Genomic DNA, 26,411 nt, shown 5'->3' with positions numbered 1-26,411 from the left:
TTGAAAAGATACGATACGTATCGGATTCCGGACCACATACCCAAGTGGCCTGGGTCGCATTTGAAAAGATCGGATCCGTGGCGTTCAGACTGTCATTAAAAGGGGGGAAAAAAATCAGAATTGGGTCGTTTCAGCCTGCAGTGTGAACGTAGCCTTAGTTGTCAGAACTCATTGCCTCTACAAGCCAGGTTTTCTTCTTTGTGTGTTTTTCTGTGTGGATAGTGTTTGTTTGGTGTAATTCTACCAACAAATAAGCAGCTGTTGTATTTGTTGATGTTTCCTTTGGTTTTTGCTTGTTACTGTTAGCAAACTTAGCCTAATCAAACAGTCCTGGGTTTGTTGGCTTTCAAATTTACATTTTTTTAAACCCAGCTGAGACACAACATCTGTTTATGTAACATCAGGTTATTCAACTCCTTTTTTTGCCCATAGCTCTGAAGAACTCAGTACACAAATGATCAGAGTTCTTGTGGGGGGGTTTCATTGTAGACCCAGTTGTTCACCTTTCAGCTTTCACTGATTCCCACAGGTGGTTTGGCAGAGAGTTTTACGCCGGATTCCCTTCCTGACAACCTTGTTTTTTTATCCTTGCTGGGGAACAGCACATATTTAGACAATAGCCCGAAGGGTCATGCCTAAAGCCCCACACTGGATGAAGCTTGTTGTGCCCCATGGGTATTTAACATTGGTTTCCCATATGACAACTGAGCCATTCAGCTACTTGCAGCAGTTATCAAAACTCAATAAAAAAAACAATTTTCCTCAAAACATAAAAATTTAGTTAGATCTTCTGCATTAAATTTTAAAACATTCAACTGGTTTTTAGGTAAAATATTGTTTCTTTGTTTTATAAAATAAACAACATTAAACATTTGGCTGAAGTCATCAAATACAGATGATATTTTCCTCTAAAAGATCACACATTGGAACAGACTTTAAAAATGAAGGTTCACTTGGCATTCACATGGCATCCATATTTCTTCTTATATCTGTCGGTCTTCCCCGCTTTCTAGTAACACCTTCATACGACCGGGAAAGCTGGATTTTAAAATGCAGAGGATGGCAGTTGTTTCGAACACTTTTTCTTGTGTTTGTAGTGATGTGTAATTAATGATTTATTATGGATCCATTGATTTTCATTATTCATTTACAACATACCTTGGTAAAAAGCATTACCTTGTCTATTCTAGCTTTCTTGGAAGGGTCTTTTTCTAGTATTGTCACAGGTAAAATGTCTGGTTTACAAAATTAAGAAATCAAAATCAGTGTACGAATACTAAAAAACTACAAAAATGTGGGGCATGCGAAAGAATGGTGTGGTTGTAGTGTCGTGATGATTGGTGGATTTTAGGGGGGGTTACCTGCCTCATCGGAGTCAGTTACAGAAATTTAAATTTTCATGAAGGAAGCCTCTGAATGAGGGAAATAGCTAAAACAAATAAAGATTTAAAAACAAAATATGTTTTGAAAGTGTGCTTAACTGCTTCCTTGGACAAGAACTGTGTGACCTGGGATGTTCAGTTGCATTAAAACTCTAACATTCCTCATTAGCAGGTCAAATGAAGCTACATGGATTAGCAGCAAATATCATTCAAATCAACCTTTCATAGATAGATAGATAGATAGATAGATAGATGACTTTATTAATCCCACAATGGGGAAATTTCATTTATCTGTGGCAGCAACACGACATTCAGAAATAATCTATATAATATAACATCAATAAAGGACATCACAAATTACATTTATATTAGATAATTAAAAATATTACTAAAATTATTATGAAAAATTATTATCAAAAATGAGATTCTTATTAAATAAAGAAATAAATATTAAATAAATACAGCTGCAAAAGTGTAAAAAACATGTGGTCTGCAAAACATGTAAACTGTAAAAAAAAAAAAAAAAAAAAAAAAAAAATTCATGAAAAATTTCATTCAAAAATGAAAATTTCATGAAAGGTTGCTCTAAAGAAAAGTGACTCAGTCAGGTCAGAATGATTCTGGATGCAGTAAAAAAATGTCACCTTTTTAAGTTTGTGCCGATTCTGGCACTTTAACTGCAACTTTTCCAACATGGCTGACTACCGTACCCAAATTACTTTGGATGAGAACTCTAACAAGGACAGAGGAGGACATTACCACCATGGTCCAGCTAACCTCTGCTTTCAGGCTGCCACTTAAACATTCTCCCACTGAAGTTCTTTGTGGGGGACAAAAGCAAGTAACAGCAATTGAAAGTGTAAAAATGGAGGCCAGGTGTGGCTGTGTTGCTGTGAACATGGGTTCATTGCATCAAAATGCTCCCAGAGCATGTAGTCTTGAGCACATCACTGCTCCTTGTGTTATTCCAGATGTGGTTATCTTGAATTTTCTGCTTCTAATGTCTTCACACACTGATTGCTAGTTAGTCTAACGACAGATGTACCAACATTAGACTATGTTGGAACACTTTATTGAGTTCAGAAACTGCCCCCTAAAGTGCAGAGAACAAACAAAGACCTTATTGTCATTCAGAGAAGTAAAAACCTCCTCTGCACCCTCTGCTGGCTAGAACAAGTGTCCCTGATAATGTCTCTCACTGACAAAAAATGACCATGTACTGCAGGCTTGTGCACCTCTAACATAGACATGTTTACTCCGTTCGTGTCAGCCCTTGTCTACATCATTCAGATGCAATTCTTATTACTTTTTAAGAGGCATTTTCATTGAAAATGGTAAATCTATGAGATTTTATAACTTTGCTGTTTTTGGAGCGTATCTGCAAGTTTTGGTAAGATTTGTCTGGCAGCTCATGGATTGTCTTATAAACCCAAATGTCCAACGGGAACTCAGCTTTAGCTACAAACCAGACAAACCCCTTTGTTATCATTTTTAGAGGGCATCCAGAAAGCTTTGTAATTTCTGTTTTGTGTATTCATAGAAATGATAGAACCTATATTTGACATCATTACTTTTTTTTTGTCCCGTTTTGCTCAGAAAGAACAACAATTTGGTTTTCGTGCCAAGGCCAGATACCCGGATACAGCCGTGGGCAAGAGGGGGCAATGCTTTTCCAAAAGCTGTGACTGTCCATCCCCTCCTGATTTTATCCAAAATGAATTTCAGAAAGGAAATTACAATTAAAAAAAACACACACATATACTGAAAAAAAAACAACGAAAAACAAACAAAAAAGACACACATACAAATTATAAAAAGAAATTAAAAGTAAAAAATAACATAAAGATAACTGACAAACAAATGGACAAATAGACAGAGCTAAAAAAAAGATAAATGCAGTCCAAATATGGCACAAACCAGTGCTCTGCTTGTGCTGGTCACAAGCCTGGTAATGCAGAGGGTAGTGTCATTAGTACATCAAACTTATAAGACCTTAAATTGAATAAGGGAGAAAATAGATATATGAACTTATATAATATTAGCAAGGTTTTCTATAGATTTTAGGGGCTCAGAGGGACATGATTCCCCAAACTCTCAGAACTCCCAGATTTACCCCCTTGATTTTCCACTTGCACCCTGGACCTGTCATCAAATACATCAATTATTAAAGTAACCCACGCTATTGGGCAAAATTCTAACATGGCATTAGGCATGTTTCAGTCAACCTCACACAATACAGGATCTCATTCACTGAATGTGAATCAACCAACCCTGTGAAAAACTGCTCTGCTAAACCCAGCGCCCTGCTTGGCTTATTAGAGTCTTAACCCTTGTGCTATTCTTGGCACTTTGACATTGGGAGTTGGGTCATCTAGGCCCCACAAGACAGTGCGCTGAACTCTTTTATTCAATGATTTGTGATCTTCACTGGTGTCCATGGATTACATGAAACCTTTCCACCTTTATCCACCTTTGTCATGGTAGGGATAACACATCAATGGTCATTTTGACCCCATAGGATAGCACAAGGGTTAATATTACATCATTTATTACCTTATATTTGAATGTATATCATCATGAAATGACATTTGTCAACTAAAAACAAGACACAATAGAGGGGGAGATGGGTCGAGAAACTGCTTTACAGAATCACCGATTGAAAATTTGACATGTAAACATTGGCCAAAAGTTTCAACTCTGAATACGTTCAAATTAGGTCTCCTTCAAAATACATGCATAAAAACCTTTATACATTTTTAAAAAAACACTTCCCCCCTAAAAAATATAGAGGTGGGGGGAGCGACAGCAGTCACATGAATTACATGTATGTTTAATCTCTGATGAGAGAAGAAATTCAAACAGAAAAGCCCTGTGATGTGGTGAGACCATCCAGCCGTCCAAAGGTAGACAATAGAGAGCCGAGTCAAAGCCCTGCAATAATGCTTAATGTCTAGACACGCAAGCTATCCAGGGCAGAAGGAGCCCTTACAGAGAAAAATGCATTCCTTAGTAAGACAAGAACAAAAAACAGTTCGGTTCAAAAATGTTTTGAAAGCATTTCAAAGCACTTAAAATGTACTTGAATTAACCTGTCAGTAGCAGTTCTCTACTTTAAAGATCAATCAGCCAGAAAAGGTTTAGTTTTACCATAATGAGAGGAGGGATTAAAAGGCAACCTCCCTGTTTTCTTAGATGGAAAGACAATTCAAAGCTCACAGTTGCTTTATCTGCTCGTCTGTGGGAACAGCAGATAAAGCTAAAACTGTACTACTGGAAGATCTATGGGACTCAAGATCCTTCAAAAGGCATCAGAATGTATGAAAGCCTTAAATGTAATTTATTGCCCACTGCAGAGAGAGTGGCTTCCATGTGTTGGGAGATGCCGGAAGCATGCTGTAAATGGTATTGTGTCTGCCTGAAGTTGCATCATGAAGGTTAACAGTTTATGTAAAATATCAGCTTCAATGGAAATTTAATCAGTTCTGTGTGACAGATTCAGGTCCACATAACAGAGTTTCATGTTTATGTACTGTTTTTTGTAATATACTCAGTAAGTATAACAAATGTAAAAACTGTTTCATTGGATTGAGCTTTTAAACTTTGTTAGGAGACATAAGTGAACCTTTGCCCTATGTAATGAATGATCAAGTGTCTTTTTGCTTTATTAAACTTATTTAAAATTAAGAATTAACCAAAAACAGATGGAACCACAATAACATGTCTTTAAAAAAAAGACGAGTAAGTTGAAGCGTAAACTCATTACACCTGACTAAATTAGCATGAGGATTGACGTAGGTTGGCCAAACAAACTGAATAAATAAATGTAACTTAAATAAATCGATATCCAAAGAACTCAAGGCAAAAATAAAAATCTGAATCAAGAATTAAGAGTGAGATGATAATGGAGGGAAACGAATAAGAAGCAAAATCAACCGTGGACTTAAATAAATTAGGGATCAATTAAAGTAATCAAAAACATCTAGGGATGGCTGCAGCTGGTGTGAATGTAGCAGGAAAACAATATAAAATTAAATTAAAACCCATGAGACTGCGGCTTATGCTCTGGTGGGACTATGTATAAAAATAAATAAATAGCGACAACCACTAGACACTGTGGGTGTGTGTATCAGTATTCGCAACGCAACCGAAGGCTTACACCGAGCTTGGCGGAATTGTTTTAAAGTGACACAGGGGATGAAAAATTTACCATATTTAGTAATTTGACGTTTAAAAAAAGAGTTTAGTTGACTTGTTAGCATTTTCTTTATGCTATGGTTATCGTAATAATTGTTCATACTTTGCACTAACAGTCAAGATTCCTCCTATCTTTCATGAAGCTGATAACAACCATCAATGTGTTACAGTGGTAAAACAAGCAGATACTCAGACTATTATTATCTTTTATCACGTCATTTAGATTTACCTTTCAAGATTTGTTCTTTTTTTTTTTACTTGTCCTGTCCAACAGCTGGGGAAACAGATGAGAGCTGAAGGCCTCTAGTGTTGGACAGATTTTACTTTAATAACAAGGGTTATGAATCTTCTGACAAACCAGAGGTATGTCTGAATAAACCCCTTTTGTAATCAAGGCCAAACTTTATTTTATAAATTTATCTTGTGTCCAACTTATATATTATTATTTTTTCTTTATTATTGTCACAAGAACAGGCAGACGGCTGGATCCAAATGCAGCAGGTTTATTAGCTCAACTAAAAGTTCACAAAGCTAAATCTGGGTCAGGCAGGCAGAAGTCAACAACGGGCATATGAGCATCAGAGGAGAAACAGGAGAAGTCTGGGTCCTGGCGGGACAGGCGGCAGGCAAACGGAGTCAAAAACAGAACAGGGTCTGGAAAGCAGAAGATCAGGCCCTTGATGTGATGCTCAGTAAAGAAGGCAGAGTGGCACAAACAATACTTCACACTGAGTGATGCTCAGTGCAGTGCTTAAGTGTACTGTGATCCATTGATTGAGTGAATGAAAGTCAGGTGTGGGGCCTCCAGGAAGTATGTCCTAGGGTTGCTGGGGGTTGTAGTGTGGTCAGAACTCTGGAGATAGTACCTACTCGTGACCAGAGAGAGAGACAGAGTTCTGACTTGTGATAAATATTTAAATTTTTTGTCTGCTGGGTCTTATTCTCCGGAGCAATTTATAGTCTGAGTAACACGGTACCTAGCGCCTTCCTCCAAGTTACAATACAGTGCAACACACAAGTTAATCAATAAAGTAGTAAATTTTTCTTATAAGCTGATTTAAAGGTCCTCGTTGGGCAGCTTTTTAAAAGCTTTTTCTAAAACCTCTTAACTATGTAATATATTGCAGATTAAAGCTGAAATAAACTTTCATATTTGCCCCTTTTTTGGTTGCTTTTGTTAAATATTGTATAGCTTCCACACTGTGGCAAATTGTTGTGTACTTCATACAATCAGAATGCCATTTTGATGACTGAATCTGTCTAATTTGACAACTTCTAAATGCATGGAGAACTACTGCTAATCCAAATCCTATAAACTTTTTCTTCTTTGAATACAGGATATAAAGTCTTTGCTGCATCTGAATCCCTGCTGCAGAGAGCACACAGTGACATGAGCATCCGGAAAACACACATATGAACCGGTGGTTTGTAAAAAAGCCACAACAAACGCTTGCTTTAGGGATAGTCCTATCATGTCTGCGTGTAGTGTTTTCTCCTGTTTATGCTCTCCACTAATGAGGGGGCCATTACACGAGACTTGGTCTGACATAAAAGGAGTCACGATGCTTCATCATCACAACGGTCTGTTGCTGCTAATGTAGACAGTGCGGCTGGGCTTCCCCCCCCGAACAACCTGCTGATGTTTGACGCACAGGATTTTACTGTAGCTGTTACTCACATGTTCTGAATGAAGGTGACTGGTCGCTCTTCCTCCTTCCTTCCCAGGTTGGGAACTTTTGAACTTCTACAACAGATAAGAAATTTTGCTATTTTATTTATGTGGTTTTAACAGAGCAACAGAAAAATCGTGTTAGTCAGTTCAGCAATTTGCTTTGGAAGACCAGTCTGTAATTTCTGAAAACTGAGAGAACTAAGTTCTTAAAAAAAAACAAAAAAACATCTGGATCGAGGATTCATACCTGAGAGCTGCCATTGAGGTCAAGTGTGTTGTTCAAGGGTACCAAAGTAGGACCATCCGTTTAGATCTAATCCTGCTGGTTGAGGGATTTAATTAGCAACTCTCTGGCAAGAGGTTTATGGAATTTCAAAAAAACAATTTTTTATGATGAGTGTATCTTGAGGTATTATAAAAATAAAAGAGTGCTAGTTACAAGCACTTAAATACCAGTAGAGCTGTTGTACTGTAGGCCTACCCTTAGTGCGATGCAAGTAATGGCCCTTTCCTAGCTGTGCATGAATGCTCTTCGCATGGGATGTGCAGATGAGTTGGATGCTCGTGGGATGCCCACACAAACTACACTCTGTCTGATTTTCTCATTTTTTTAACAACCAGGCACCGCACAAGGAGCGCACACTTGCGTCGTGGTCTTTGGACTGCTTGGGTCGGGCACCGGGGCTGACCTGCCGAGACGAGGCCCCGGCTGGGTGGTGAGCTGCTCCTGGGCCCTCTGGGCCCTGGCCTCGTCCTTGGCCCTCGTCTCTGTGTCCAGCATCCGGTGGCCCCAATGCCTGCCGCCCGGTACGGCGGAGCGCGCCTGTCCTGTGGCCTGGGGGTCCTGACGCTGGGCTCACCCACGCCTTCCGGCGCTGGAGGGGCTCCTGTAGGGGGCTGTAGGGAGCTATAGACTTCAGGATCGGGTGTAAGATATTTGAAGTCACCAACCAGCAGTAGGACATTTGAAGCATCTGATGGTCTAACAGTAATTTGTCGAGCGAAACTGGACTTTTCCCTTCTGTGGTTGTCGGTTGCTTTAAATATTTCAGTAGTTATAGGACTAAATCTTCCTCAATTCTTCACCAATTCTCCAGAACTAAAAAAAACAGGTAACCAGTTGATCTTTGTATTTCAATTTATGTGATGATTCTGCCCATGGGTTTGGTTTTGTCAGTTATATTTCTTGTTTCAGGTTGCTGATCATTAACAGCAGGTCATTGTCCTTAGCATATCTTGTCTGTTGAGTTTTTCATTGTCAGATCACCTAGTTTTGTCATTTTTAAGTTTGTTTATTAAATGTTTAGGTTTCCATCACCAACCCTCCTCTCCTGCATTTTGGGTCCTTCATTCACTGCTTCCTGACAACTCACCTGGTTATACGCTTTAATGACTAATAGAATACAAGTCTGGGACTCTTTTCTCAAATTACTGCTACAGAAACCTGCTTCCAAATCCACATTATAAAAAGATTTAGCATTTTATAAGTTCGATTTTGTGTCAAAATAGTTAATTTTACATGAAGGTTGATTTATTAATGAATCTTACAACTATCTTTGGTGGCAGAAATGATCAGAAACTTTGGATTTCATAGTTTTTTAAGCTATAGACAGCATTTATGCAGTAAGCTGTTTTGGATTTTCACATATTCCCTTTATAAATTTAGTATTGACACGCGGCTCAGACATATCTGAGTGAATATCAAAGGGGCTTTTCATGTGGTAGCCAGCACAACTGGCATGTTGACTTCCCCATCATCACCAACCCTATCTGTTAACTGTGGCCAAGTTACTCATATGGAGGCAACAAAATATTAGAAAAATTATGAAGAAGTCTGTCCGTCTGTCTCTTTTCGCACACGCACAATGAGTCGACAATTCCCTTTTTACAGTTTAGGTGGGGGGGGGGAGCGTAGGGAAGCCAATTTCTTCATCTGGATGGAACAACACACAAAGATCTTTGATGTAATGGATCCAGCTGAGTCCACATGTTTTCCAGAGATAGAACAGGAAATAACCGAAAATAGTGTAAAATAAAATAAAAGTAAAAATGTATGCAATCTTAGTCATAAATGTAGATGCCTGGAGTGAGTCAAAAACAAGTCAAATTATTTTTAGTTTTTTACTTTTACTTGAGAAGCTGATGAAGAAGAAAAAAAGCAGCACAGATGTATTTGGAGAAAGAAAAAAAATTTTTTGGACCTTTGTCTTTTACCAAAGCCAAACAAGTCTGACACACAACCTGAATCACAGATGCTAGATTTTTCAATATATAGTTTATAAAATATATCCCACTGCACGTTTGCATGCTTACTTTGAGTCTCTGCAAAGGTCATTTCTCTCATTTTATAATATCTCACACTTGTGACAATTTCCTGCAGTGCAGCTGACAAAACAGGAACAATTGTTAATCTGATGTAAGGACTCTGCATTTTCACACTTGAAGCAGGGCTTCAAGGAAAGCAGTGTTTCCTCCTCATGCACATGCAAACTGTGCCTGTGGAAAATACTCAATAAGTGGGGGTATGAGATGATGTTTCTTTGGAATTAAGTCAAATGTGTTTCAGTTCAGTATTAGAGGTATGGTCAAAAGTGCTTAAAGTAAAATGTTGTAGTTTAAGTAAACTTAAAGTACAAAACAGAGGATTAGAAGAAGAAAAAAAAAGAATGATTGTTTTCATTTCACTTATTTTACATACATTATGTACCGACTTTAAGATACTTGCTTTACACATTTTAGTTTTTATATATTTAATAATCTTCGACCCTTTCTGTTTAATAGCATCTTGAGGTAAAAATTTTATTTTTAATACACAGACCTGTGCAAAAAAACAGTTTAGAACTTTTAAACTGACTAAAAATTAATATTTTTCCCCCCCCAAGTACTTATTTAAACATGTGCTGATAAATTCTTCATAAAATAAACAAATGACCACAGAGGGTTCCTAAAAACTTCTGTGCCCCCTTGCCTACCTCTTACCCATTATCATAAAACCTCTACACTGCTTTCTTTTTTATTAAACTACAACAATTTATGAAGGAATTCCTGCTTCAAATCACTCCCATAGTCAAAGCTTGACAGATTCTATCAAGTCCATTAAGTTCTACTGTTCTTCAGTCATTCTGAGGGACGAAAAGGACAGAGAGAAAAAAGATGATGGCTATTTTGATTTAGGTGACTTGTTAAAGCTTTTAGAGTGCCGGATTTCATGAATTTTTTGTCATAAAGATGGGTTGTGTTAATAGAAGAGCAAAAACTGAGATCTGTAAAACAATCTGTGGTTGCATTACTGCAATTACTCTGAGAGACAAAGACAGGTGATATAATTATTAGCTGCAAAAAATGTAAGAATAAGAAACTGAAGGGTTAAATACAGAAATATATATTTATTTTAAGTTGTGTTATAGGAAAACCAGAAGGTTCATCTGTTTCTTTTTTTAATAGTGGCATTAAAACCAATAAAAAATATTGTCGTTTTAATGCTGTCATTCTTGACTAAGCATTAACCCTTTTTGATTGATTAGTTTTTGTTCATTTATTACTAGGTTTTACAGAGATCAAAAAAGGTCTTGGCACTAAACATTTTAGAGACGTTGTGAAGCTGTAAGGATGGATTCTGTAAAGATTTTACTCCAGCCCTCACTTAAACTGTGAAGTCAGCTCACGAAAGGCGTTAATCATTGCAAGTCTTTGTTTTTAAGTCATACAGTGATAAACACCCATACATGTTCACACAAAACAAAAGTGTGAACCAAAAGTTGAACCTGGAGGCTAGCTCCAGGTCCAACTCCTTTCCTAGCTTTTTTTAAGATATGTCACTCCAAATGTTTTCAGTGCACAAGATTTGCATTACCAATATTCTTGAAGAGGGGTAAAAACAAAACCCATCCCCATATTTGTGCAAAAGTAAATAAGCAGGTGGATTGAATTAATGTGTGATCCTTATAGTGCACCTTGATCACTTTGAATGCTCCAGCAAAGGCAGGAGGCCTGGCACTCCACACCCCAGATACAGGGATAGATAGCGCAGCACCCCGGCCGATCCAGGCAAAAACCCGGGAGCAACCACCCTCTTACGTACCGGACCCCCACCACGGAGACAGAGACATAGGCTAAGACCCTGAAGCTTCCCGGCCGAGGAGTAGGAGGAACAGAGAGCATGCAAAGACTGTCCCACCCCAAGGTGCTCCGGGCCTATACCCACGCCCCGACCGCTCGAGTCCACCCAGACGAGAAGCATGTCACCGCCCGGTAGTCCTGAGCCCCCACCCGACCCCAACCCCAACCCCAAAGGCAGCCGGGGACAACCCATGGCCATCTCACACTGCACACCCGTGCAACCTGCCCGCCAGCCATACCGAGGAGAATCCGGACGAAGCAGCAGAAACCGACCGACCGACTGGGAAGGTGGACACAGTCAATCATCAGAGGCCCCAGACAGGGCCAGGGGACAGTGAGCCTGAAGACCAGGCCCTAGTTGCTGCGAGCAACGATGGAAAAATGCAGCTTTAAATTTAACAAAATAATGAAATAACAAACAATTGCTCAAAAACTAACACTAAAGAACACGCTATTGTTCCAAAAGATCTGACAAGAAGCTGTAAAGCTCAGGCTTTTGAATTAAAGAGAACACTTTTTAATTGTCAGGTTCACCTGTGTTGCGAAAAAGCTTTTAGAAGTCAAAACATCACATGCTTTGCAAAACTGTTCATGTTATAAATGGCAAACGAAAGTAAGGATCTTATCCAGAGCGACCTTTTTTTTTTACTTTTAACTTTTAACTTTTAGTGCTAATCTATCCATGCTTTTAAAAAATGATTTTAGTTGTTGCAACTATGCTCACCAGATTTTTCGTGAAACGAACCTCCAACTGAAATACACAAAATGGTTTCTATTTTCAATGAAAAATTAATAGCATCTAGATAAACAGTGATTTATAGAACTAATCCAAAACTGAAATTGATAAAAAATGAATCTATGATACATTAGATCAAATTCATTACTGCTAGATGAATAGCCCTGTAAACGATGAAAGCATGACTGCAGAAACTGGCTGAAATACCAGACTTACAGTCATGATGATTCCTTTTTACAGAAAGACAGATAGACACACATTTTTGTGAATTTGATATCATTGCTTCAGTGGTTCTCTTCCCATGTTTCTCTCATTACTGTAAACCAGAACACATGTAAGTGGCGTGATGTGTTTGTGCTTATAATTAGAGGCCTGTCACTTAGTGACGCTTTGCTTTCTCCAAGCCAAGTCTCACACAGACAGAGATGTCTGCTCTGTCATAAAAGTAAATGAATCATTGTAATTTTTGTCAGGCGGCTGCTGGAAGGCAAATTGTAAGAGGCCGGTGCAAAGATGTCATGCATGAGAAGGAACTGATTTACTTTCAAAGCTGGGGATGAGAATGAAGGATCAATTTAAGTTTAAGAGGAGAAGTGCCCCAAATCCACCGTGACAATCCATAGACTAATGTCAAGTTACCTATGAAATAGTGGGGTGAGAAGGTGCTTTCTGTAGGTTTTCCTGCTTAAAAAGATAGGAGGTCTTTGTTGTTCAAAATAGAAACACTTCAACTGTGAGAGACAGTGTGAAGGAACAATCCAGGAACTCACATCGTATGATTTTTAATTAACGTATGCATATAATGGTGCAGAAATTAAGTATTTAGTGTTAACAAGCAAAAAGGAATTCTGTTCCTTGTAGATATTTAAAAATCTTCAGATTACATTAAAAAAACATTTTATTTTTTACAACTTGACCCTTCTTGCCGCAAAAAAGAAAAACGTTTTAATTGCAAGAGCAGGGTCAACGTTCTCTAAACAGTCCAAAGGATCTAACAGAAATGTCAAAATAGCTTGAAACTAGATCACGTAAAAAAAGCTATGTAAATGTGTGACAGAGGGTTCAACTTTATACTATAATCCTTTTAATTTTACAGACCATTAGAAGTCATTGCAATATTAGTATTTGTTTACAACAGAAAAGGCACAAAAAAGGTCAGATTTCAGATTTACTGTGTTTTTGAGCATAATAGCAACAGTTCACCCACACTCTTTAGTTGTGTCCAAATTCCTTCCATACTATCTACATAGTAGATATAGTGTATTCACCATTTTGTAGTGTTGTCTAAATCTACAATTCCAAAATCTAGTGCTCTAGAAATTTCCCAGAAGTCTCTGTGAAAAACCAGTGTGCATCGATGCTCACTAGATAGACAACGATGCATTCCGTCTGAACAATATTTGCAAAGAAAGTGTATTTAAATGTATTTTTTTTAAATAAAACTCAGTGTATTCATAAATGATCATCGCAAAACGCTCATATAAATTAGATTTTAACTTTGTGAAATCGATGACGTCATTTAATCCGTTTACAATGAAATCCATGGCACTTTGTAGTCCTGCACTATATAGTTTCTAAGAAGTTAGAGTTAGAGGTTAGGGTGTTAATTCGGACACAGCCTTGACCTCCACTTTGACCCCACAAATACCTCATTTCAATTTGGCCCCTAATGTCAGCCTAGCAGGTGACAGCAGTACCTGGCAGGTTTGACTGCGTCAGCATTTACCTGGTAAAATTAAATGGCTTTACTGTGACATGTGTGATGATTTGTTTAAGACGCTCAAAGAAGTGGGATTTTAGCTGCAAAGACCATCAAAAGTAAAAGAACCACCTGGAGGTAGCTTTGGAAGTCTGAAATTCATGGCTCAAACCTTTGTCATAAAATCTAAATATGGATGACAGTTTGTTTATGCAAAGAATTGTTTTTTTGTTTTCCTCTAAAGTATAGTCATAATTGTAAGCAGTGGATGCAGTTTATTTTTCCAAGACATAAACACACCTGGGAATAATATGTTAGTTTGTGTTGCTTCCAGGAAAAAGTTGTTAAAAAGAATGAAAAAAGTGTTTGGAAGGCAGATTTAGTACAAAGTTATTTATTCAATCAGCAGATTAAATGGTCCTGAGTCTGCTGTTTGTTACAACCAATGTATGTTTTGTCTACAGATGGGGAAACTGTTTGCTTGGTTTTATAATTGTTCTAAATTAACTGTAGATCAAGCAATAATGTCTAATGAATCATGGTTCATAGGGAAAACAACCTTTTTATCATGAATAAACACCTAGCGTGTTACAGGGGGCTATTGCAGATATTGTGCCTAAATTTGTCCAAAAAAACGACCCCATGGCAAACAGCTGCACTTCCCACTGGCTGGACTGTTTATTTAATAAATATACGTGCTGTGTTCCATAAGTAGGGATTCATGCAGACCAAGTTCTTGAACTTTTCCTTCTAAGATTTGGCTAACAAATCCACTGTAAAAACATTTATCACTGTTTCCTAAAGCTTTTATGATTTTTTTACAATCACTTACATCTGGCTAATAGACAGAAAACGGTTTTCTTTCAATCTGAATAAAACTTCCTATTTTATTTTATCTTATGTAGCAAATGCTATCAGATGCAAACCAAAAAAGGAAAGGCTAAGTTCTAAAATCACATATTTTACATTGTGTTTTTCAGGTTGGACTGTGAGTTTTACTCCATAACATCTGACTCTGGTGATCATGTCATTGTTAGGCTTCTTCGGAGCTCAATAAAAAAATGATGCCTTTAATTAGGAGAAAGGGGTTTTAAACAAGGGTCAGGTTCATCAAAACAAAACAAAAACACAAGAAAGTCAAGCAGACCTTTAAAGAATTAAAAGAAGACTCATCCGCTCTGAACAGATTTGAAGTGACATGGGGAAAAAGTAGCTAAAGCAATACTATAACAAAACCAAAACAAGAAAAAAAACTTTGAAACATGAGGGTTATTTGACATACACATAAAAAATAAAGAGGTGGACAACAAATTTATTTTATTAGAACTACCAACGTTTATGAATTTAAATATATATATTTTCAGTTTTCAGCTGTATTCAACAGAATCTGGTTTAAAATGATATGAACCAATTGAAGGTAGTTAATTAAATGTATAGCTTGTAGCAAACAGCTGCTTTCCTCATTTTTTAAGGTTGAAGTACAGGAGAAGTGAGGTTATCACCAGAAAGCAGCAGTATCTGGGAAAGCAAATCCATCTCCGGTGGGGTTGCAGTGTTTAGTCTGAGTGCTGGGCTCCACCATCTGCTCTACATGTGCCTGTCAGAGCAGCGAACTAAAGGAATGATTATATCTTATTATCTGTGTGCCTAATACATTACATTACAAATGACACTCAACTTGTTTTCTACTACTCTAGTTGCCAGAGATAATATGTTTTGGGTCTTCTTCTAAGGCCGCTATTCTATCCACAAAACAAGTGTCCTGTATGGCCATTGTGGACCAAATTTAACAGTTCTCTGGTCCAGAAAGTTCCCCGAGTCGAGCTGCTGTTCCTTTGCATCAAAAGTAATACAACAACCTGGAGGAAGCTTTGAAGCAGTACCAGAAGATGCTTGAAGCATCACACCTCGCTGCTGAACTAGGATTGGTTTTCACATCTGACGAAATGAGCTAAGGATCAACAGGAAGTCTGAAATTCATGGTTCAAACCTTTGTCTCATTATCCAAATGTCAATAAGAACGTATGAAAGCATTAAATGTGCATTATTTTTCTAGCTTTTAACATTTTGTTGTCATCTCAAAGTAGTTCTGTCTCTTTTAATTAACAGAAAATGTATTTCATTTGTAAATATTGACCAATACATTTATATGAAAAAAAAACACTGAAAATGCTGTTTTTGAAAACTTCAAAAACTTTTTATAGTCTATTTCAAAATTTATAAAGCCCTCCCCCACAATTCTTTTAAAAGCCTAGCATAAGTGGTAGTGTCGCCCCCTCATCCTTTTTCTTTTCACATCCACTCACCCCCATGGCCCTCAGCCCTGACACCAGCCTCCCTTTGAAGTTGCCTTTTAAGAGCTCAATTAACTCCCTCCTCCAGACACTTCACTCACTTCTCACCTTGTTAATTAGGACTAACAGACAAGAGATTTTTTTTCTGCCCCCTCCTCCCCTCACAGTGTCACATACACATGTAGAATTGTGTATTGACGTCCCTGCAACATCCCTGTAAGTTCTTCATCACTTGGCTGTGAACTCACCCTGCTCTTCCTGTGTGTGTGCTGCGCCTCTGGTAAAGGTAATGTAGCTTCCGCTGCTTTGATTCAAATTAAACCATTTGTGACCGGGGGAGCAAAGAATCCATTAAGGCAATTTGACTAATTGTTGCTCAGCATGTTTTTTGAGCTCCATTATGCGCCCAGTTTAGTTCAAGACAACATATTTATCTGTTTGTTGCACCAGTGCATAAAAACACATGTGGACATCCAGACCTTTAGCCCAAATTTGTGATCTGAGCATGTTGCTCCAGACGCCACGTTTTTCAAGGGGAAACAGTTAGAAACCTTATTTCATTTGGGCTTACAGGCACATGTAGTGAACATGCTCAGTGTTTCCTGCGTTTGCAGGATTCATTGCTTAAGGCTCCCCTGTAATTCAGTGCAGGTGAATCTGGCCTTTGTGACTCAGATTGGACTACATGGATGTTTCCTTTATGATTTACCATCAAGGAATGTTGCATTTCTATCTGAATTGTTTCAGATATTCACCACAATAAAAGATTGACCTTATCAGTTAGCTACATTTTAAGTGCTTACCTCCTGGACCAGCGGGAGAACCGCCTGGTGTGCCATGCTGGTTCCTTCTGGGTGGCCCTAGACTGCCTTTGGGGAGTTGTTACTCAGACCTCTCAGATGGTGGTGGTGGGACTCTCATCTTGGACTGGTGGGGGCTTCCTGCATGTGAGGCCTTAGGCTGGACATGGACATCCAGGTCCCTGCCCAGGCTGGGGCTAGTTCTCTTGCGCCCCCTTACACTCTAAAGGCAAAGGTCTCTCTTGTCTTGTCTCTTGTTGTCCAGTATCCGATTTTCCAGGGTGTGGAGGTTCTCCGGCTCTTTCACTTGCCTGTATGGCCTTGGTGCCTGTCATTGGTTCTGTATTGGGGGGGTTCTACATTCCGTAATATAATAGTAGATTCTGGCAAACATTTACAATTACTTGAACACACCTGTCTTTCCACATCTGCACAAACACTTGTTTGTATGTGAGCAGGCATGCCAAATATATAACATATGCATTCGTTTGAATGTGTGTGTGTTGTTTAATGCACAAATGTGCTGGTAATTTACCATGTATAGGTAATCCATTGTCTGTATGTAGGTATGCTTTCTTGTGTTTCAGTGGATATTTGAGTGTGTAGCTGTGCATAAAAATGCACCCCTTCTGTAAACCATTATTCATGACATAAACAATGTTCAGCCTTAAGCAACTTTCATTGCCTTTTTGCAATGTTTTCACTTGTTTATATCCAACGTTTGTAGATTTTTTCTCTACACCCTCCACCCTTTCCCAAATTTACCTTCTCCTTTCTCTCCAACCCATGTTTTCTTAACTACTCCTCTACCTCAGTCTATCTTTTCTGTCCGGTCGATAAAATAAATAAATAAATAAACTAATGTTGCAGTTATTTGAAAAAAATTAAGTTAAGAGTCAAACACAAAAGGGGGTTAATACATTTCCACCTTTTTTGACAAATAAGTACTCCAATGGTAAAAAAAATTGGATCACATGACTGTCTATCTGTCTTCCCTTCAATGACACTCAAAAAAGCATGTAATGCCTTGGTCACGTGCAACAGCACAGGGGTATCCAAAAACCTGTACAGGGTTTCAGGTTGTCTGGGCCCCTTGGAAGGTCGTGGACATGTATGTCTGCACCTCAAGAAGAGCGCAGGTGTGTCTCGCAGTTCCCTTGAGGTTCGTGCAGCCACCTTAAGAGACATCATGAACATGGAAAGTACCTGCCTGACCCTGATTTAGCTGGCTAACCTGCTGCAATTGGAACCAGCCTTCTGCCTGTTTTGTGACACATTGTTGTGTGCGTGGTAATTCTATTTTAAGTTTTTGTGAGGATAATGTAAGTTTGAAAAAACTAAAAAATCTGTACAAGGTGCCAGCGTCTCAACTACGTCCCCCTTACTTACCCTCAGAAATTTGCAAGAACATTTTTTTTCCCTAGGGGTTAAGCGATTGGTGTAGGATCTTAAAATTTCAGATTTCAAATCTGTGCCCCATACAGGTTCGCCCATTTTCGCTTACAGACACCCGTATTTACCCGTAAGGGTAGTTGTGATAAAAGAAAAAGGCATGTAACTTATTTATCCTGTGCCTGTTGTTATGATGTGTGAACAACTTTTCACTAAACTTTATGCTTCTTCTATATTCTTAAGTGACTAATTTACGACAGCCTATAAGGTATCACTTTTAAAACAAATAATAAAACCATATAGAAAACATGGATGGTGTACTTTTGCACATAGGAGTACATCTTTTTGTCAACCGAACATATCGGGTGATATTCAATCCCTGCAACACATAGGGAGTATTAAACATACTATGGAGACTGTTCTGGACTCATATTAAACTATACTTAATGACATTCCATATCCAAACACCAACATGCTGTTTTCCTCCAATCCTCCACTCCCCTCATCTCGTTTCCCTCACAACATCTCTTTCTTTCAGTCATTAATATTATACTGTCCCATCTGTCGGGAGAGCCAGCTCGGAACACATGTTTCCAGTTAGCCTCATCAGAACCTGATGTGAAGAGACTGAAACAAACGAAAAGGACAGGAACTGGTAAGACCCTTCTGAAGTGGGAGCGGCGGCGTGACTCAGGATAATTTAATCATGCCACCTCTTCTGTTTAGTGCACGGAGAAACATGCAAGTAGTTTGTGAGAAGCGCTTTAAATAACGTGGACCATTAGAAAAGACGTTTCGAAGAAGTTCTGGGTGTAGCTTTCTTTTTCCTTTTTTGCTTGTATGATTTTAAATTGGTACGGGATGTGAGATGCCTAAATGTAAAACACAAACAAGAAAATAGGCTGATCAAAGGCTTCGTACTGCCTGCTGCTGCAAACCTATATCCAGACTGTACCTCTGCAATCATTCTGAACTAAATCAGGTGCAGAAATAAACATCTCTAGCCTTTGTATTTGTGGCCAAAACCGTCCTAGGGGCTCATCCAACTATCCCATATTCATTACAGAGGAAGGCGGTGTTTGATCAGTGATGGAGCACTTTGATTTCAGGATGAACGGTACCTCACTGACCCCAAAGAAGTTCTCATTTTCATAAATATTTTTCAGTTTTGTAAAATGAGACCATCATCTTTACATGGTATTCCAATGTAAAACCTTGAATGAATGCCTCTACAGAGTGAATGATCCACATGAGGAACACCACTACGATCAGCTAATAAATTATTTTAAAAAATTGTACAACGTGATTTCTGAATGTTTCTTCAGATTCTGTCTCTCACTGTGGAAATGCACCTTTGATGAAAATTTTAGACCCCTCCATGTTTTCTAAGTGGGAGAACTTGCTAAATCACAGGGTGATCAAATACTTATTGACCTCACTGTATATGTAAAATCCTATAGAAGTCTAATGCTATGTTCACACAGCCTAGGCAACATGGGTTTAAACAAATACTTTTAATGAAAAGTCTATCCTAATGCACATAAATGCGCATTTTGGGCCTCTACATTCAAAACTCTTGCATTTATGTATTGCTACGTACAATACCCATGGCCATTAAATGCACATTGAAAGTTAAATCAACTCAATTTTGACCAATCAGGGACGTCTTTTTTAATTCACGGAAGTGCCAACTCTTTGAAAAACATTATGATCATGAAGGAAAAATTACTAATTGCAAGTTGCGCTTGGGGGGAATAATATGACACCAAGTCTTTCATATACTGGAATAGAGCTGTGAAAGAAAACGTCTGGAGCGAGCGAGATTTGCACTGCTTTGATATTGGGCACCAAGCCTCTTCCAACTGTAGGTGGTGGACATCTGCTAGTAAACAGTGGTGCATGTCCGGTGTCAACACCATATACTAAATGCACGTTTGAACGTGTGTCACATGACCCGTGTAAATGTAGCATAAGAGAAATTGTGTTTCACATAACAAACACCCTGCATAAAGAATGTTCCGCTGTAACGAAGTGCATTTGTTAAACAAAGTACTACTGGACTCCCTCCCACTGTCTACCAGTTTCAACTGAATGGGGTGATGGATTCACGAATATAGCTACAAATTTAATATGCACCTGTTGAAGATGCTAATGGACCAAAAAGGAATTAATTGGCCAAAATAGATGGAATAGAAATATCTGTGTCACATGGAAGCAAGGGACAAAGTTTTTATGATCTACCCAAAGGGCAAGAGGCTAGTTTGAAGACTGAAGTAACTGGAGCCAAGTTATTTCACCAAAAAAATAAAAGTAAAAAAATCCACTAGATTGTTTTCTTAAAGACACAACAAATTATACCATACATTCTGGCTCCAAATGTTTTTTTTCTATTTTATTTTTGTGGTGAAATGTTCTATTTACAACAAATGTACAACCAGTGAACCTTTCAGAACTTTATCATTTTATTAGATACTTGAAATTTTACTGAAACAGGGGCACTGCCTTTTTTTAACAGGCATATTATTGGACCACTTTCTGATAATATCTAAAAGTTGATTTTTACCCTTTATTCTGGCAATTTAGGAAAGTCCTATGTTCAGAGATCATGGCTGGGTTAGTTGATGCTGAGCGTAACGCTAATAAACTGGTTTCAGATCAGCTTAACGCAGACTGCTGTGCATCCATGCACACTTGGAGCAAATCTATTCTGGATTCCAGATAATTTAAAAATCATCATTTTACACACATCATGTGAGTGCATATTTGTCTGTACTCAAAATACTGAAAACTGAATGAAGAAACAGCATGAGCGACTGTTGGGAAAACATAAGTTTGACAACTACCACACACAAGACCAAAGTCCCGCTCCAATCAACTTTTGATCTATTACAAAAGTCTTCCCAGTGGTCTGTGATTATGCTGTTTTTAGGCAATATCAAAAAACTTGTGTTGTTTTGTTGGACATAGTTTCTGCAGAGCAGCAGAGGTTCATTAGAAAGTTGTGGCGTGGAACAAGCCCACTCCCACTTCCCTTCACCGATCTGTTTACACGCTCTCCCACTGGCTTACAGACCCTCACGCCCCCAACCTAACAGTACCGGTACAACAAAAATGGAGAGAAATGCTGGAGCTATTCAGCCGTACAGTTTGAAGCCAGATTCCAGCTCGGATGAAGAAAATGAAGACGCACCGGTACATGGATCTATTTGTCTACAAGTGGATGCATCAGAATGGAGCGTAGCAGGGAACTTGTGACCTGTCCAGGATATTTTCAATGGGTGAGGTGGGTGTATGATATGTTTTCCATCCTGTGTTAAAAACACCAAAAATACCCTTTTCATTGGAGCGGATCATTAAGCTGATTTAATGGGGCCAAATTCTATTAATTTATCATTGGAAAAAAAACAATTACCGGTAAATGAAACGATATACAATACAAAGGCTTCACCTTGACTGAATCTGTGTTACCATGACAATAACCAAATAGATGTGCCAAAGAATGTTTCTAATCCCACCTGGTCACCCCTGTGAAAGCTTTCAGGTTGTCCTAATGTCAAACTGGTCAGATTTTCTCAGAAGTTTACCTTTAAGTCACTTTTGTCCTCAACCAACACAGCAAAAAAAAAAAAAAAAAAAAAAAAAAACAACGTACTATTACGCACTGATATTTCATTTTCTTCACAGTTTACTTGCCGTCATTTCAGCACTGTTGCGCCTCTTGAAGTCATTCTGTGTTCTTTTCTTCCAAACAACTCTGATCTGCTGGATTTTCTTCAACTGTGAGAAACCAGAGAACGGAGTCTGTATAATGGGATGGTGTTCTGGTGCCTGGCCTTGAGCAACAATCAATATTTCTTGCAATATTTCAGTTTTGGCCATAAAATAAACATTTCCCCCTAAGGAAATGTATCATTGCTCTGCTTTTCCAACTCCCCTAACTGATTCTTCATGGACATTTGTTCTGGTTACAGATAAGTTATCGCCTCTGAAACTGTAGCGAGGAGCTGCATTCTGAAGTCAGTTCTGGTCATTTGTATTTGTAATGGTCTGATTAAAAAGCAGATCTCTTTGTTATTGAGAAAAATCCACCTGCTTCAACCTTCTCAATGTTTCTTTTAATGCTTCACAGACATCCACCAAATGAAGATGAAGATTCTTGAAGGCATGTATGCATTGATATTCCTCATTACACTTTGATTCAAAGGCATGGATCAGGCATCTTTTTGGTTTCATCCTACCATTAAGTTTTTCAGAAGAAGATGACTTGATGCGAAACTTATAACTCTGTTTATTAAACAACAACAACTAAATCAATCAGTTGGAATGGCTAGCGTTTTCTTAATTTAGAGAACATTAAGAGCACACTTGTGTGTTAGGCTTTTTTTTGTGCATGTTCTCACACGCGTGAATTTGTTTGTGGGCTGCAGAGGGCCGCAGGCGAGGTTACATCTTGCAGCAATTAAGCCGCATGTGTTCCTTACGCCCCTTCCATTGGTCGGCTGCAAGCTCCTATTTCAAGGCCCGTCAGCATTTAGACTTGATGGCCCAACACAACAACAACATGTTGCACTCATCAGTTCATTGCCCGATATTAACATGTGGTTGTTTGATTGTAGATGGAACATGAGTAAGTTTGAAAAAAAAAAAAGAAAAGAGGCAAAGGGAAAGACTGGGAAGCAGGAGGCCCAGGAGGTGGAGAATAGTGGAGGAGAGAGGTGAAGAAATGTTCATTTGTGGATGTCGCAAAACATGTTTTGTCTCAGACCTCCCATTGACATAAATTGGTGGACACTCCCTGAGGGCTCCACGCTCTGCCAAAAGGAGAACCATGGATCAGTGCAAATGGTCCATGTTGACAGGATGACTTGGAAACGTGTAAGCACTTACAGTGGGCGAAACTGCTGGATGTGACGAAAGCTTTATGTGTTGATGGGAGCTTGGATTCCAGAAGCCGAATGTCCCACACGTCAAACCGAACAACACAAATTAGGAAGCAATGGGGCCGAGTTAAATGAGGCTTGTTTGTAGTAACGATGGAAATGCTGAGAACGTGAGATGATTCTCATCTGTCAGTGCTGGCACACATTTTTTCCATACCTTCCCTCGTCTTTACAAAGCGCCTAAGTTTGTGTCTGATCCATGAATTGTCACACAAACTTACACAAAGTTTGCTCTGCAGACAATTGATCACATGTGGGGCATAGGACACCTAAACACTAAAACCCCATGCTGCTGAGGTCATTTTTTTCACTAGAGTAAGTTTACTTTTATGTTTAACCACTTTAATTCCACACCTCCTAACTTCAGACTTTTTCACCATCAAGGTTTACCAAAAAAAAACCTCTTAGATTGTTCTCTTATGGGTTAAAAAATACATTTCCATGGCATACTTTGTTGATTCCTTTCATATGAAGTTACATAAACACAATGGCTGCAGCAAATTACTCCAACATCTCTATAGATTGAGACATTTGGCTCCAAGTGATTGCAAATGTGCACATGCCAAAAATCTACAAAGGAATGCATTTTCTATTTGTTGCAATTTTTTCCCACCTTTATTAAAAGTGTTTGCATTTTTTTTTTTTTTTTTGGCAAACAAAGTTGCATTTAACGTTTTGGTTCTTTTCCTGCCACATAAAAATGTATATTGTAGTTTGGAATGCATATATTTAAAGTTTGGATGTGCTGGTGGCTAACCATTACTACAGACAGGAGATGAACTAAAGACTAAGGGTCAAAGTTTCAGTAATTAATAAACACAAACTGAAGTAGAAACATGCTTGAATATGTTTTTCACACATTATATTAAATTCCAAATCCCTTTTTTGCAATAAATGTAAACACAAAAAAGAAAACCATTAAAACTAACAAATAGACCACATATCTTTATATAAAATTATTTAATTTGTGCAAATTTACACGACCTCTGAATGCAAAATGGGCCAAATGTCAGCAGCAGCAAAACTATTGGGGATTTCCTAATTCACAAAACTGCTTAACGCACAAATAACAGACCCAAGTACCAGCACTTGAACTAATGTTGCTGGTAAGCTCTTGCAGAAACACGCCGTCTGTGACGTAAATGAGAAAAAAGCGATTAAACTATATTTACTAAGAACACAAACCCTGTTTTGTGGAAAAATGGGGGCTGGAAAAAAGGTCAACATTGACGCGATTAAAAATGGAAAAAAATAGACTAACAGATGTGCAGGCTTTGCTTTCACTGCTTCCACTTACGCTGAAGATGTTCTTCAAGAAAAGTGGAGGCCACTTCATTTTCCTCCCCTTCTCATCCTTCTGGAAAATATTGCAAGTTTAGGTAGGCCACTACAGAAGAAACTGCCAGCTGCAGCTCAGTCATCCCTGCCCTATGATCTGCTCCTTTGGACGCTCCTGACTGTAGTTTGTCAAGTATTTTTTCCTCCTGGCAAAAAAATGTCTAATTTCCTACCAGATCAAGCTCCGTTAGCTGCAATGTTCCTGTTTGACCTTTCTAATAAACTTGTTGGAAATCTTTTGTCTTCAACTTTAACGGGCTTTAATGCAGTAAGACATTCTTTTTATTTTTAGTTTAGTTCTTGGTTAATCTAAAGCTGAACCTCAAACTTTAGGTCTTTTGGTTTTAGATTCAGTTGATCCAGTCTAATGTCTCAGAGCAACTCTGGACAAACATGAGTCTTTGCTGGATTAGGATCACAGCACTTGATCTCTGTCTGGTACCCCCTCAGGCACGAGGGCAGAGCATGTGGGAAAGCTAGATTGACAGGAAGTTGTGGGGTAAAAACAGAGGTGGGTTTGTGAGTTTTCCTTTGTGCAGAAGCACATATGTTTGTGTATTTGCATGCACAACACAGGGCCAGAGCAGAAAACAAAGTGGCTGTGTCGCTGGTTAGAAGACACAGAGGACCAAAGAAATGTCTTGAAATCTGTCCGGAAACAAATATGGACAGGCACTAAGGGGGTGTAGACTTACATCAAGAGTCCTTTAAGGACACTAAACATAACATTCAAATATTCTGTCAAGAAAATATTGGGAAATCTTTAAGCATTTTTTTAATTCTGCTCCTTTTGGAAAATTATAGCAAAAAATTTGAATAGTAATAGATATTTAAAAAGATCGACAACTAAGATTTTGATGAGTGTTGCCACATGTTGCTTAAATAACTCCTTGTCCTTAACTGAGCATTTTTTGTACCAGTTAAAGTACAATTTTTCAGAAAAAGTATGTGTAATGTTTTAGTGATAGTTGTCATTTTGGTCCTGCTGTCTTTTTGTTTCCTGCGACAGCCTGGTGACCTGTCCAGGCCTTCGCCCAACAGTAGCAGGGTTAGGCTCTGGCATCCCCATGACCTCGAAAGGGAGAAAGCAGGTTAAGAATATGGACGGAGATCTTTTTCTAATTTAAGTGTGTGAGTGAGTTAGGAGGGATTGGAGAAATTTTATTGACAAAGGCCTCCCTCTAGTGGACATTTTCTGGAGGTGCAGTCTGACCCTTATCAAAACCTAAAGATTGGGCCTCAAGTCAGGCAGTGCTGCTCTAAAGAAGGCTGATTAATAAGATAATGGTGGAAAAAGCATGGCGAAGGCAGGGGACATTCTGGACAGGTTGCCAGTCTGTCGCAGCTTTTGAGAATTAAAATTTGACATTTGCAAGCTCATTTAAATAAATTAAAACATCAGCCAAAAGGTCTGATATTTCCAGTGAATGAATACCATAAGTTAAATGTATACATTACTGTAACACACACTGATTGATACATGTATGTGTTTTTTTAAGGATTAATACAAAAGGCTTGATCTTAGACATTTGCAATGGTAGTACTGCTGACTCGTGGGGTTTCCCTCTTCAGATTTTATTTTCCAGCATACTTCCAAAAACACAATTTCTGTATTTTAGATCATAACACTGATTGATTTATTAACTGAAATATAACTGACCTCATTATACCCCACATAATCTAACACATTTCCTAAAAAAAAGAAACAAACACATCAAGATGTGAGTCTTCTAGTAATGAATTGGGATCAAAATTGAAAAAAAAAATCTAATATACTAAATAATTATAGATTACAAATACTAAGTGAATGTTTAAATGCAATTTGTAGTAATGCACAAGCCATTG

The 26,411-nt window shown here is 38.4% G+C and overlaps 1 protein-coding gene across 1 annotated transcript in view; it reads right to left on the bottom strand.

Moving 5' to 3' along the window:
- The window catches only part of LOC101168559, a 35,061-nt gene extending 26,848 nt beyond the window's left edge, over nt 1-8,213 (bottom strand). Inside the window, exon 1 of the mRNA XM_020707948.1 lies at nt 7,892-8,213. Within this exon, the coding sequence (XP_020563607.1) occupies nt 7,892-8,213 (322 nt within the window). The remainder of the gene's footprint in view (nt 1-7,891) is intronic.
- Nucleotides 8,214-26,411: the final 18,198 nt, after the last annotated feature.

Source organism: Oryzias latipes, chromosome 12 (assembly GCF_002234675.1).
Source record: "Oryzias latipes chromosome 12, ASM223467v1".
Lineage (NCBI taxonomy): Eukaryota > Metazoa > Chordata > Actinopteri > Beloniformes > Adrianichthyidae > Oryzias > Oryzias latipes.
This window is presented reverse-complemented; position numbering and strand designations above follow the sequence as displayed.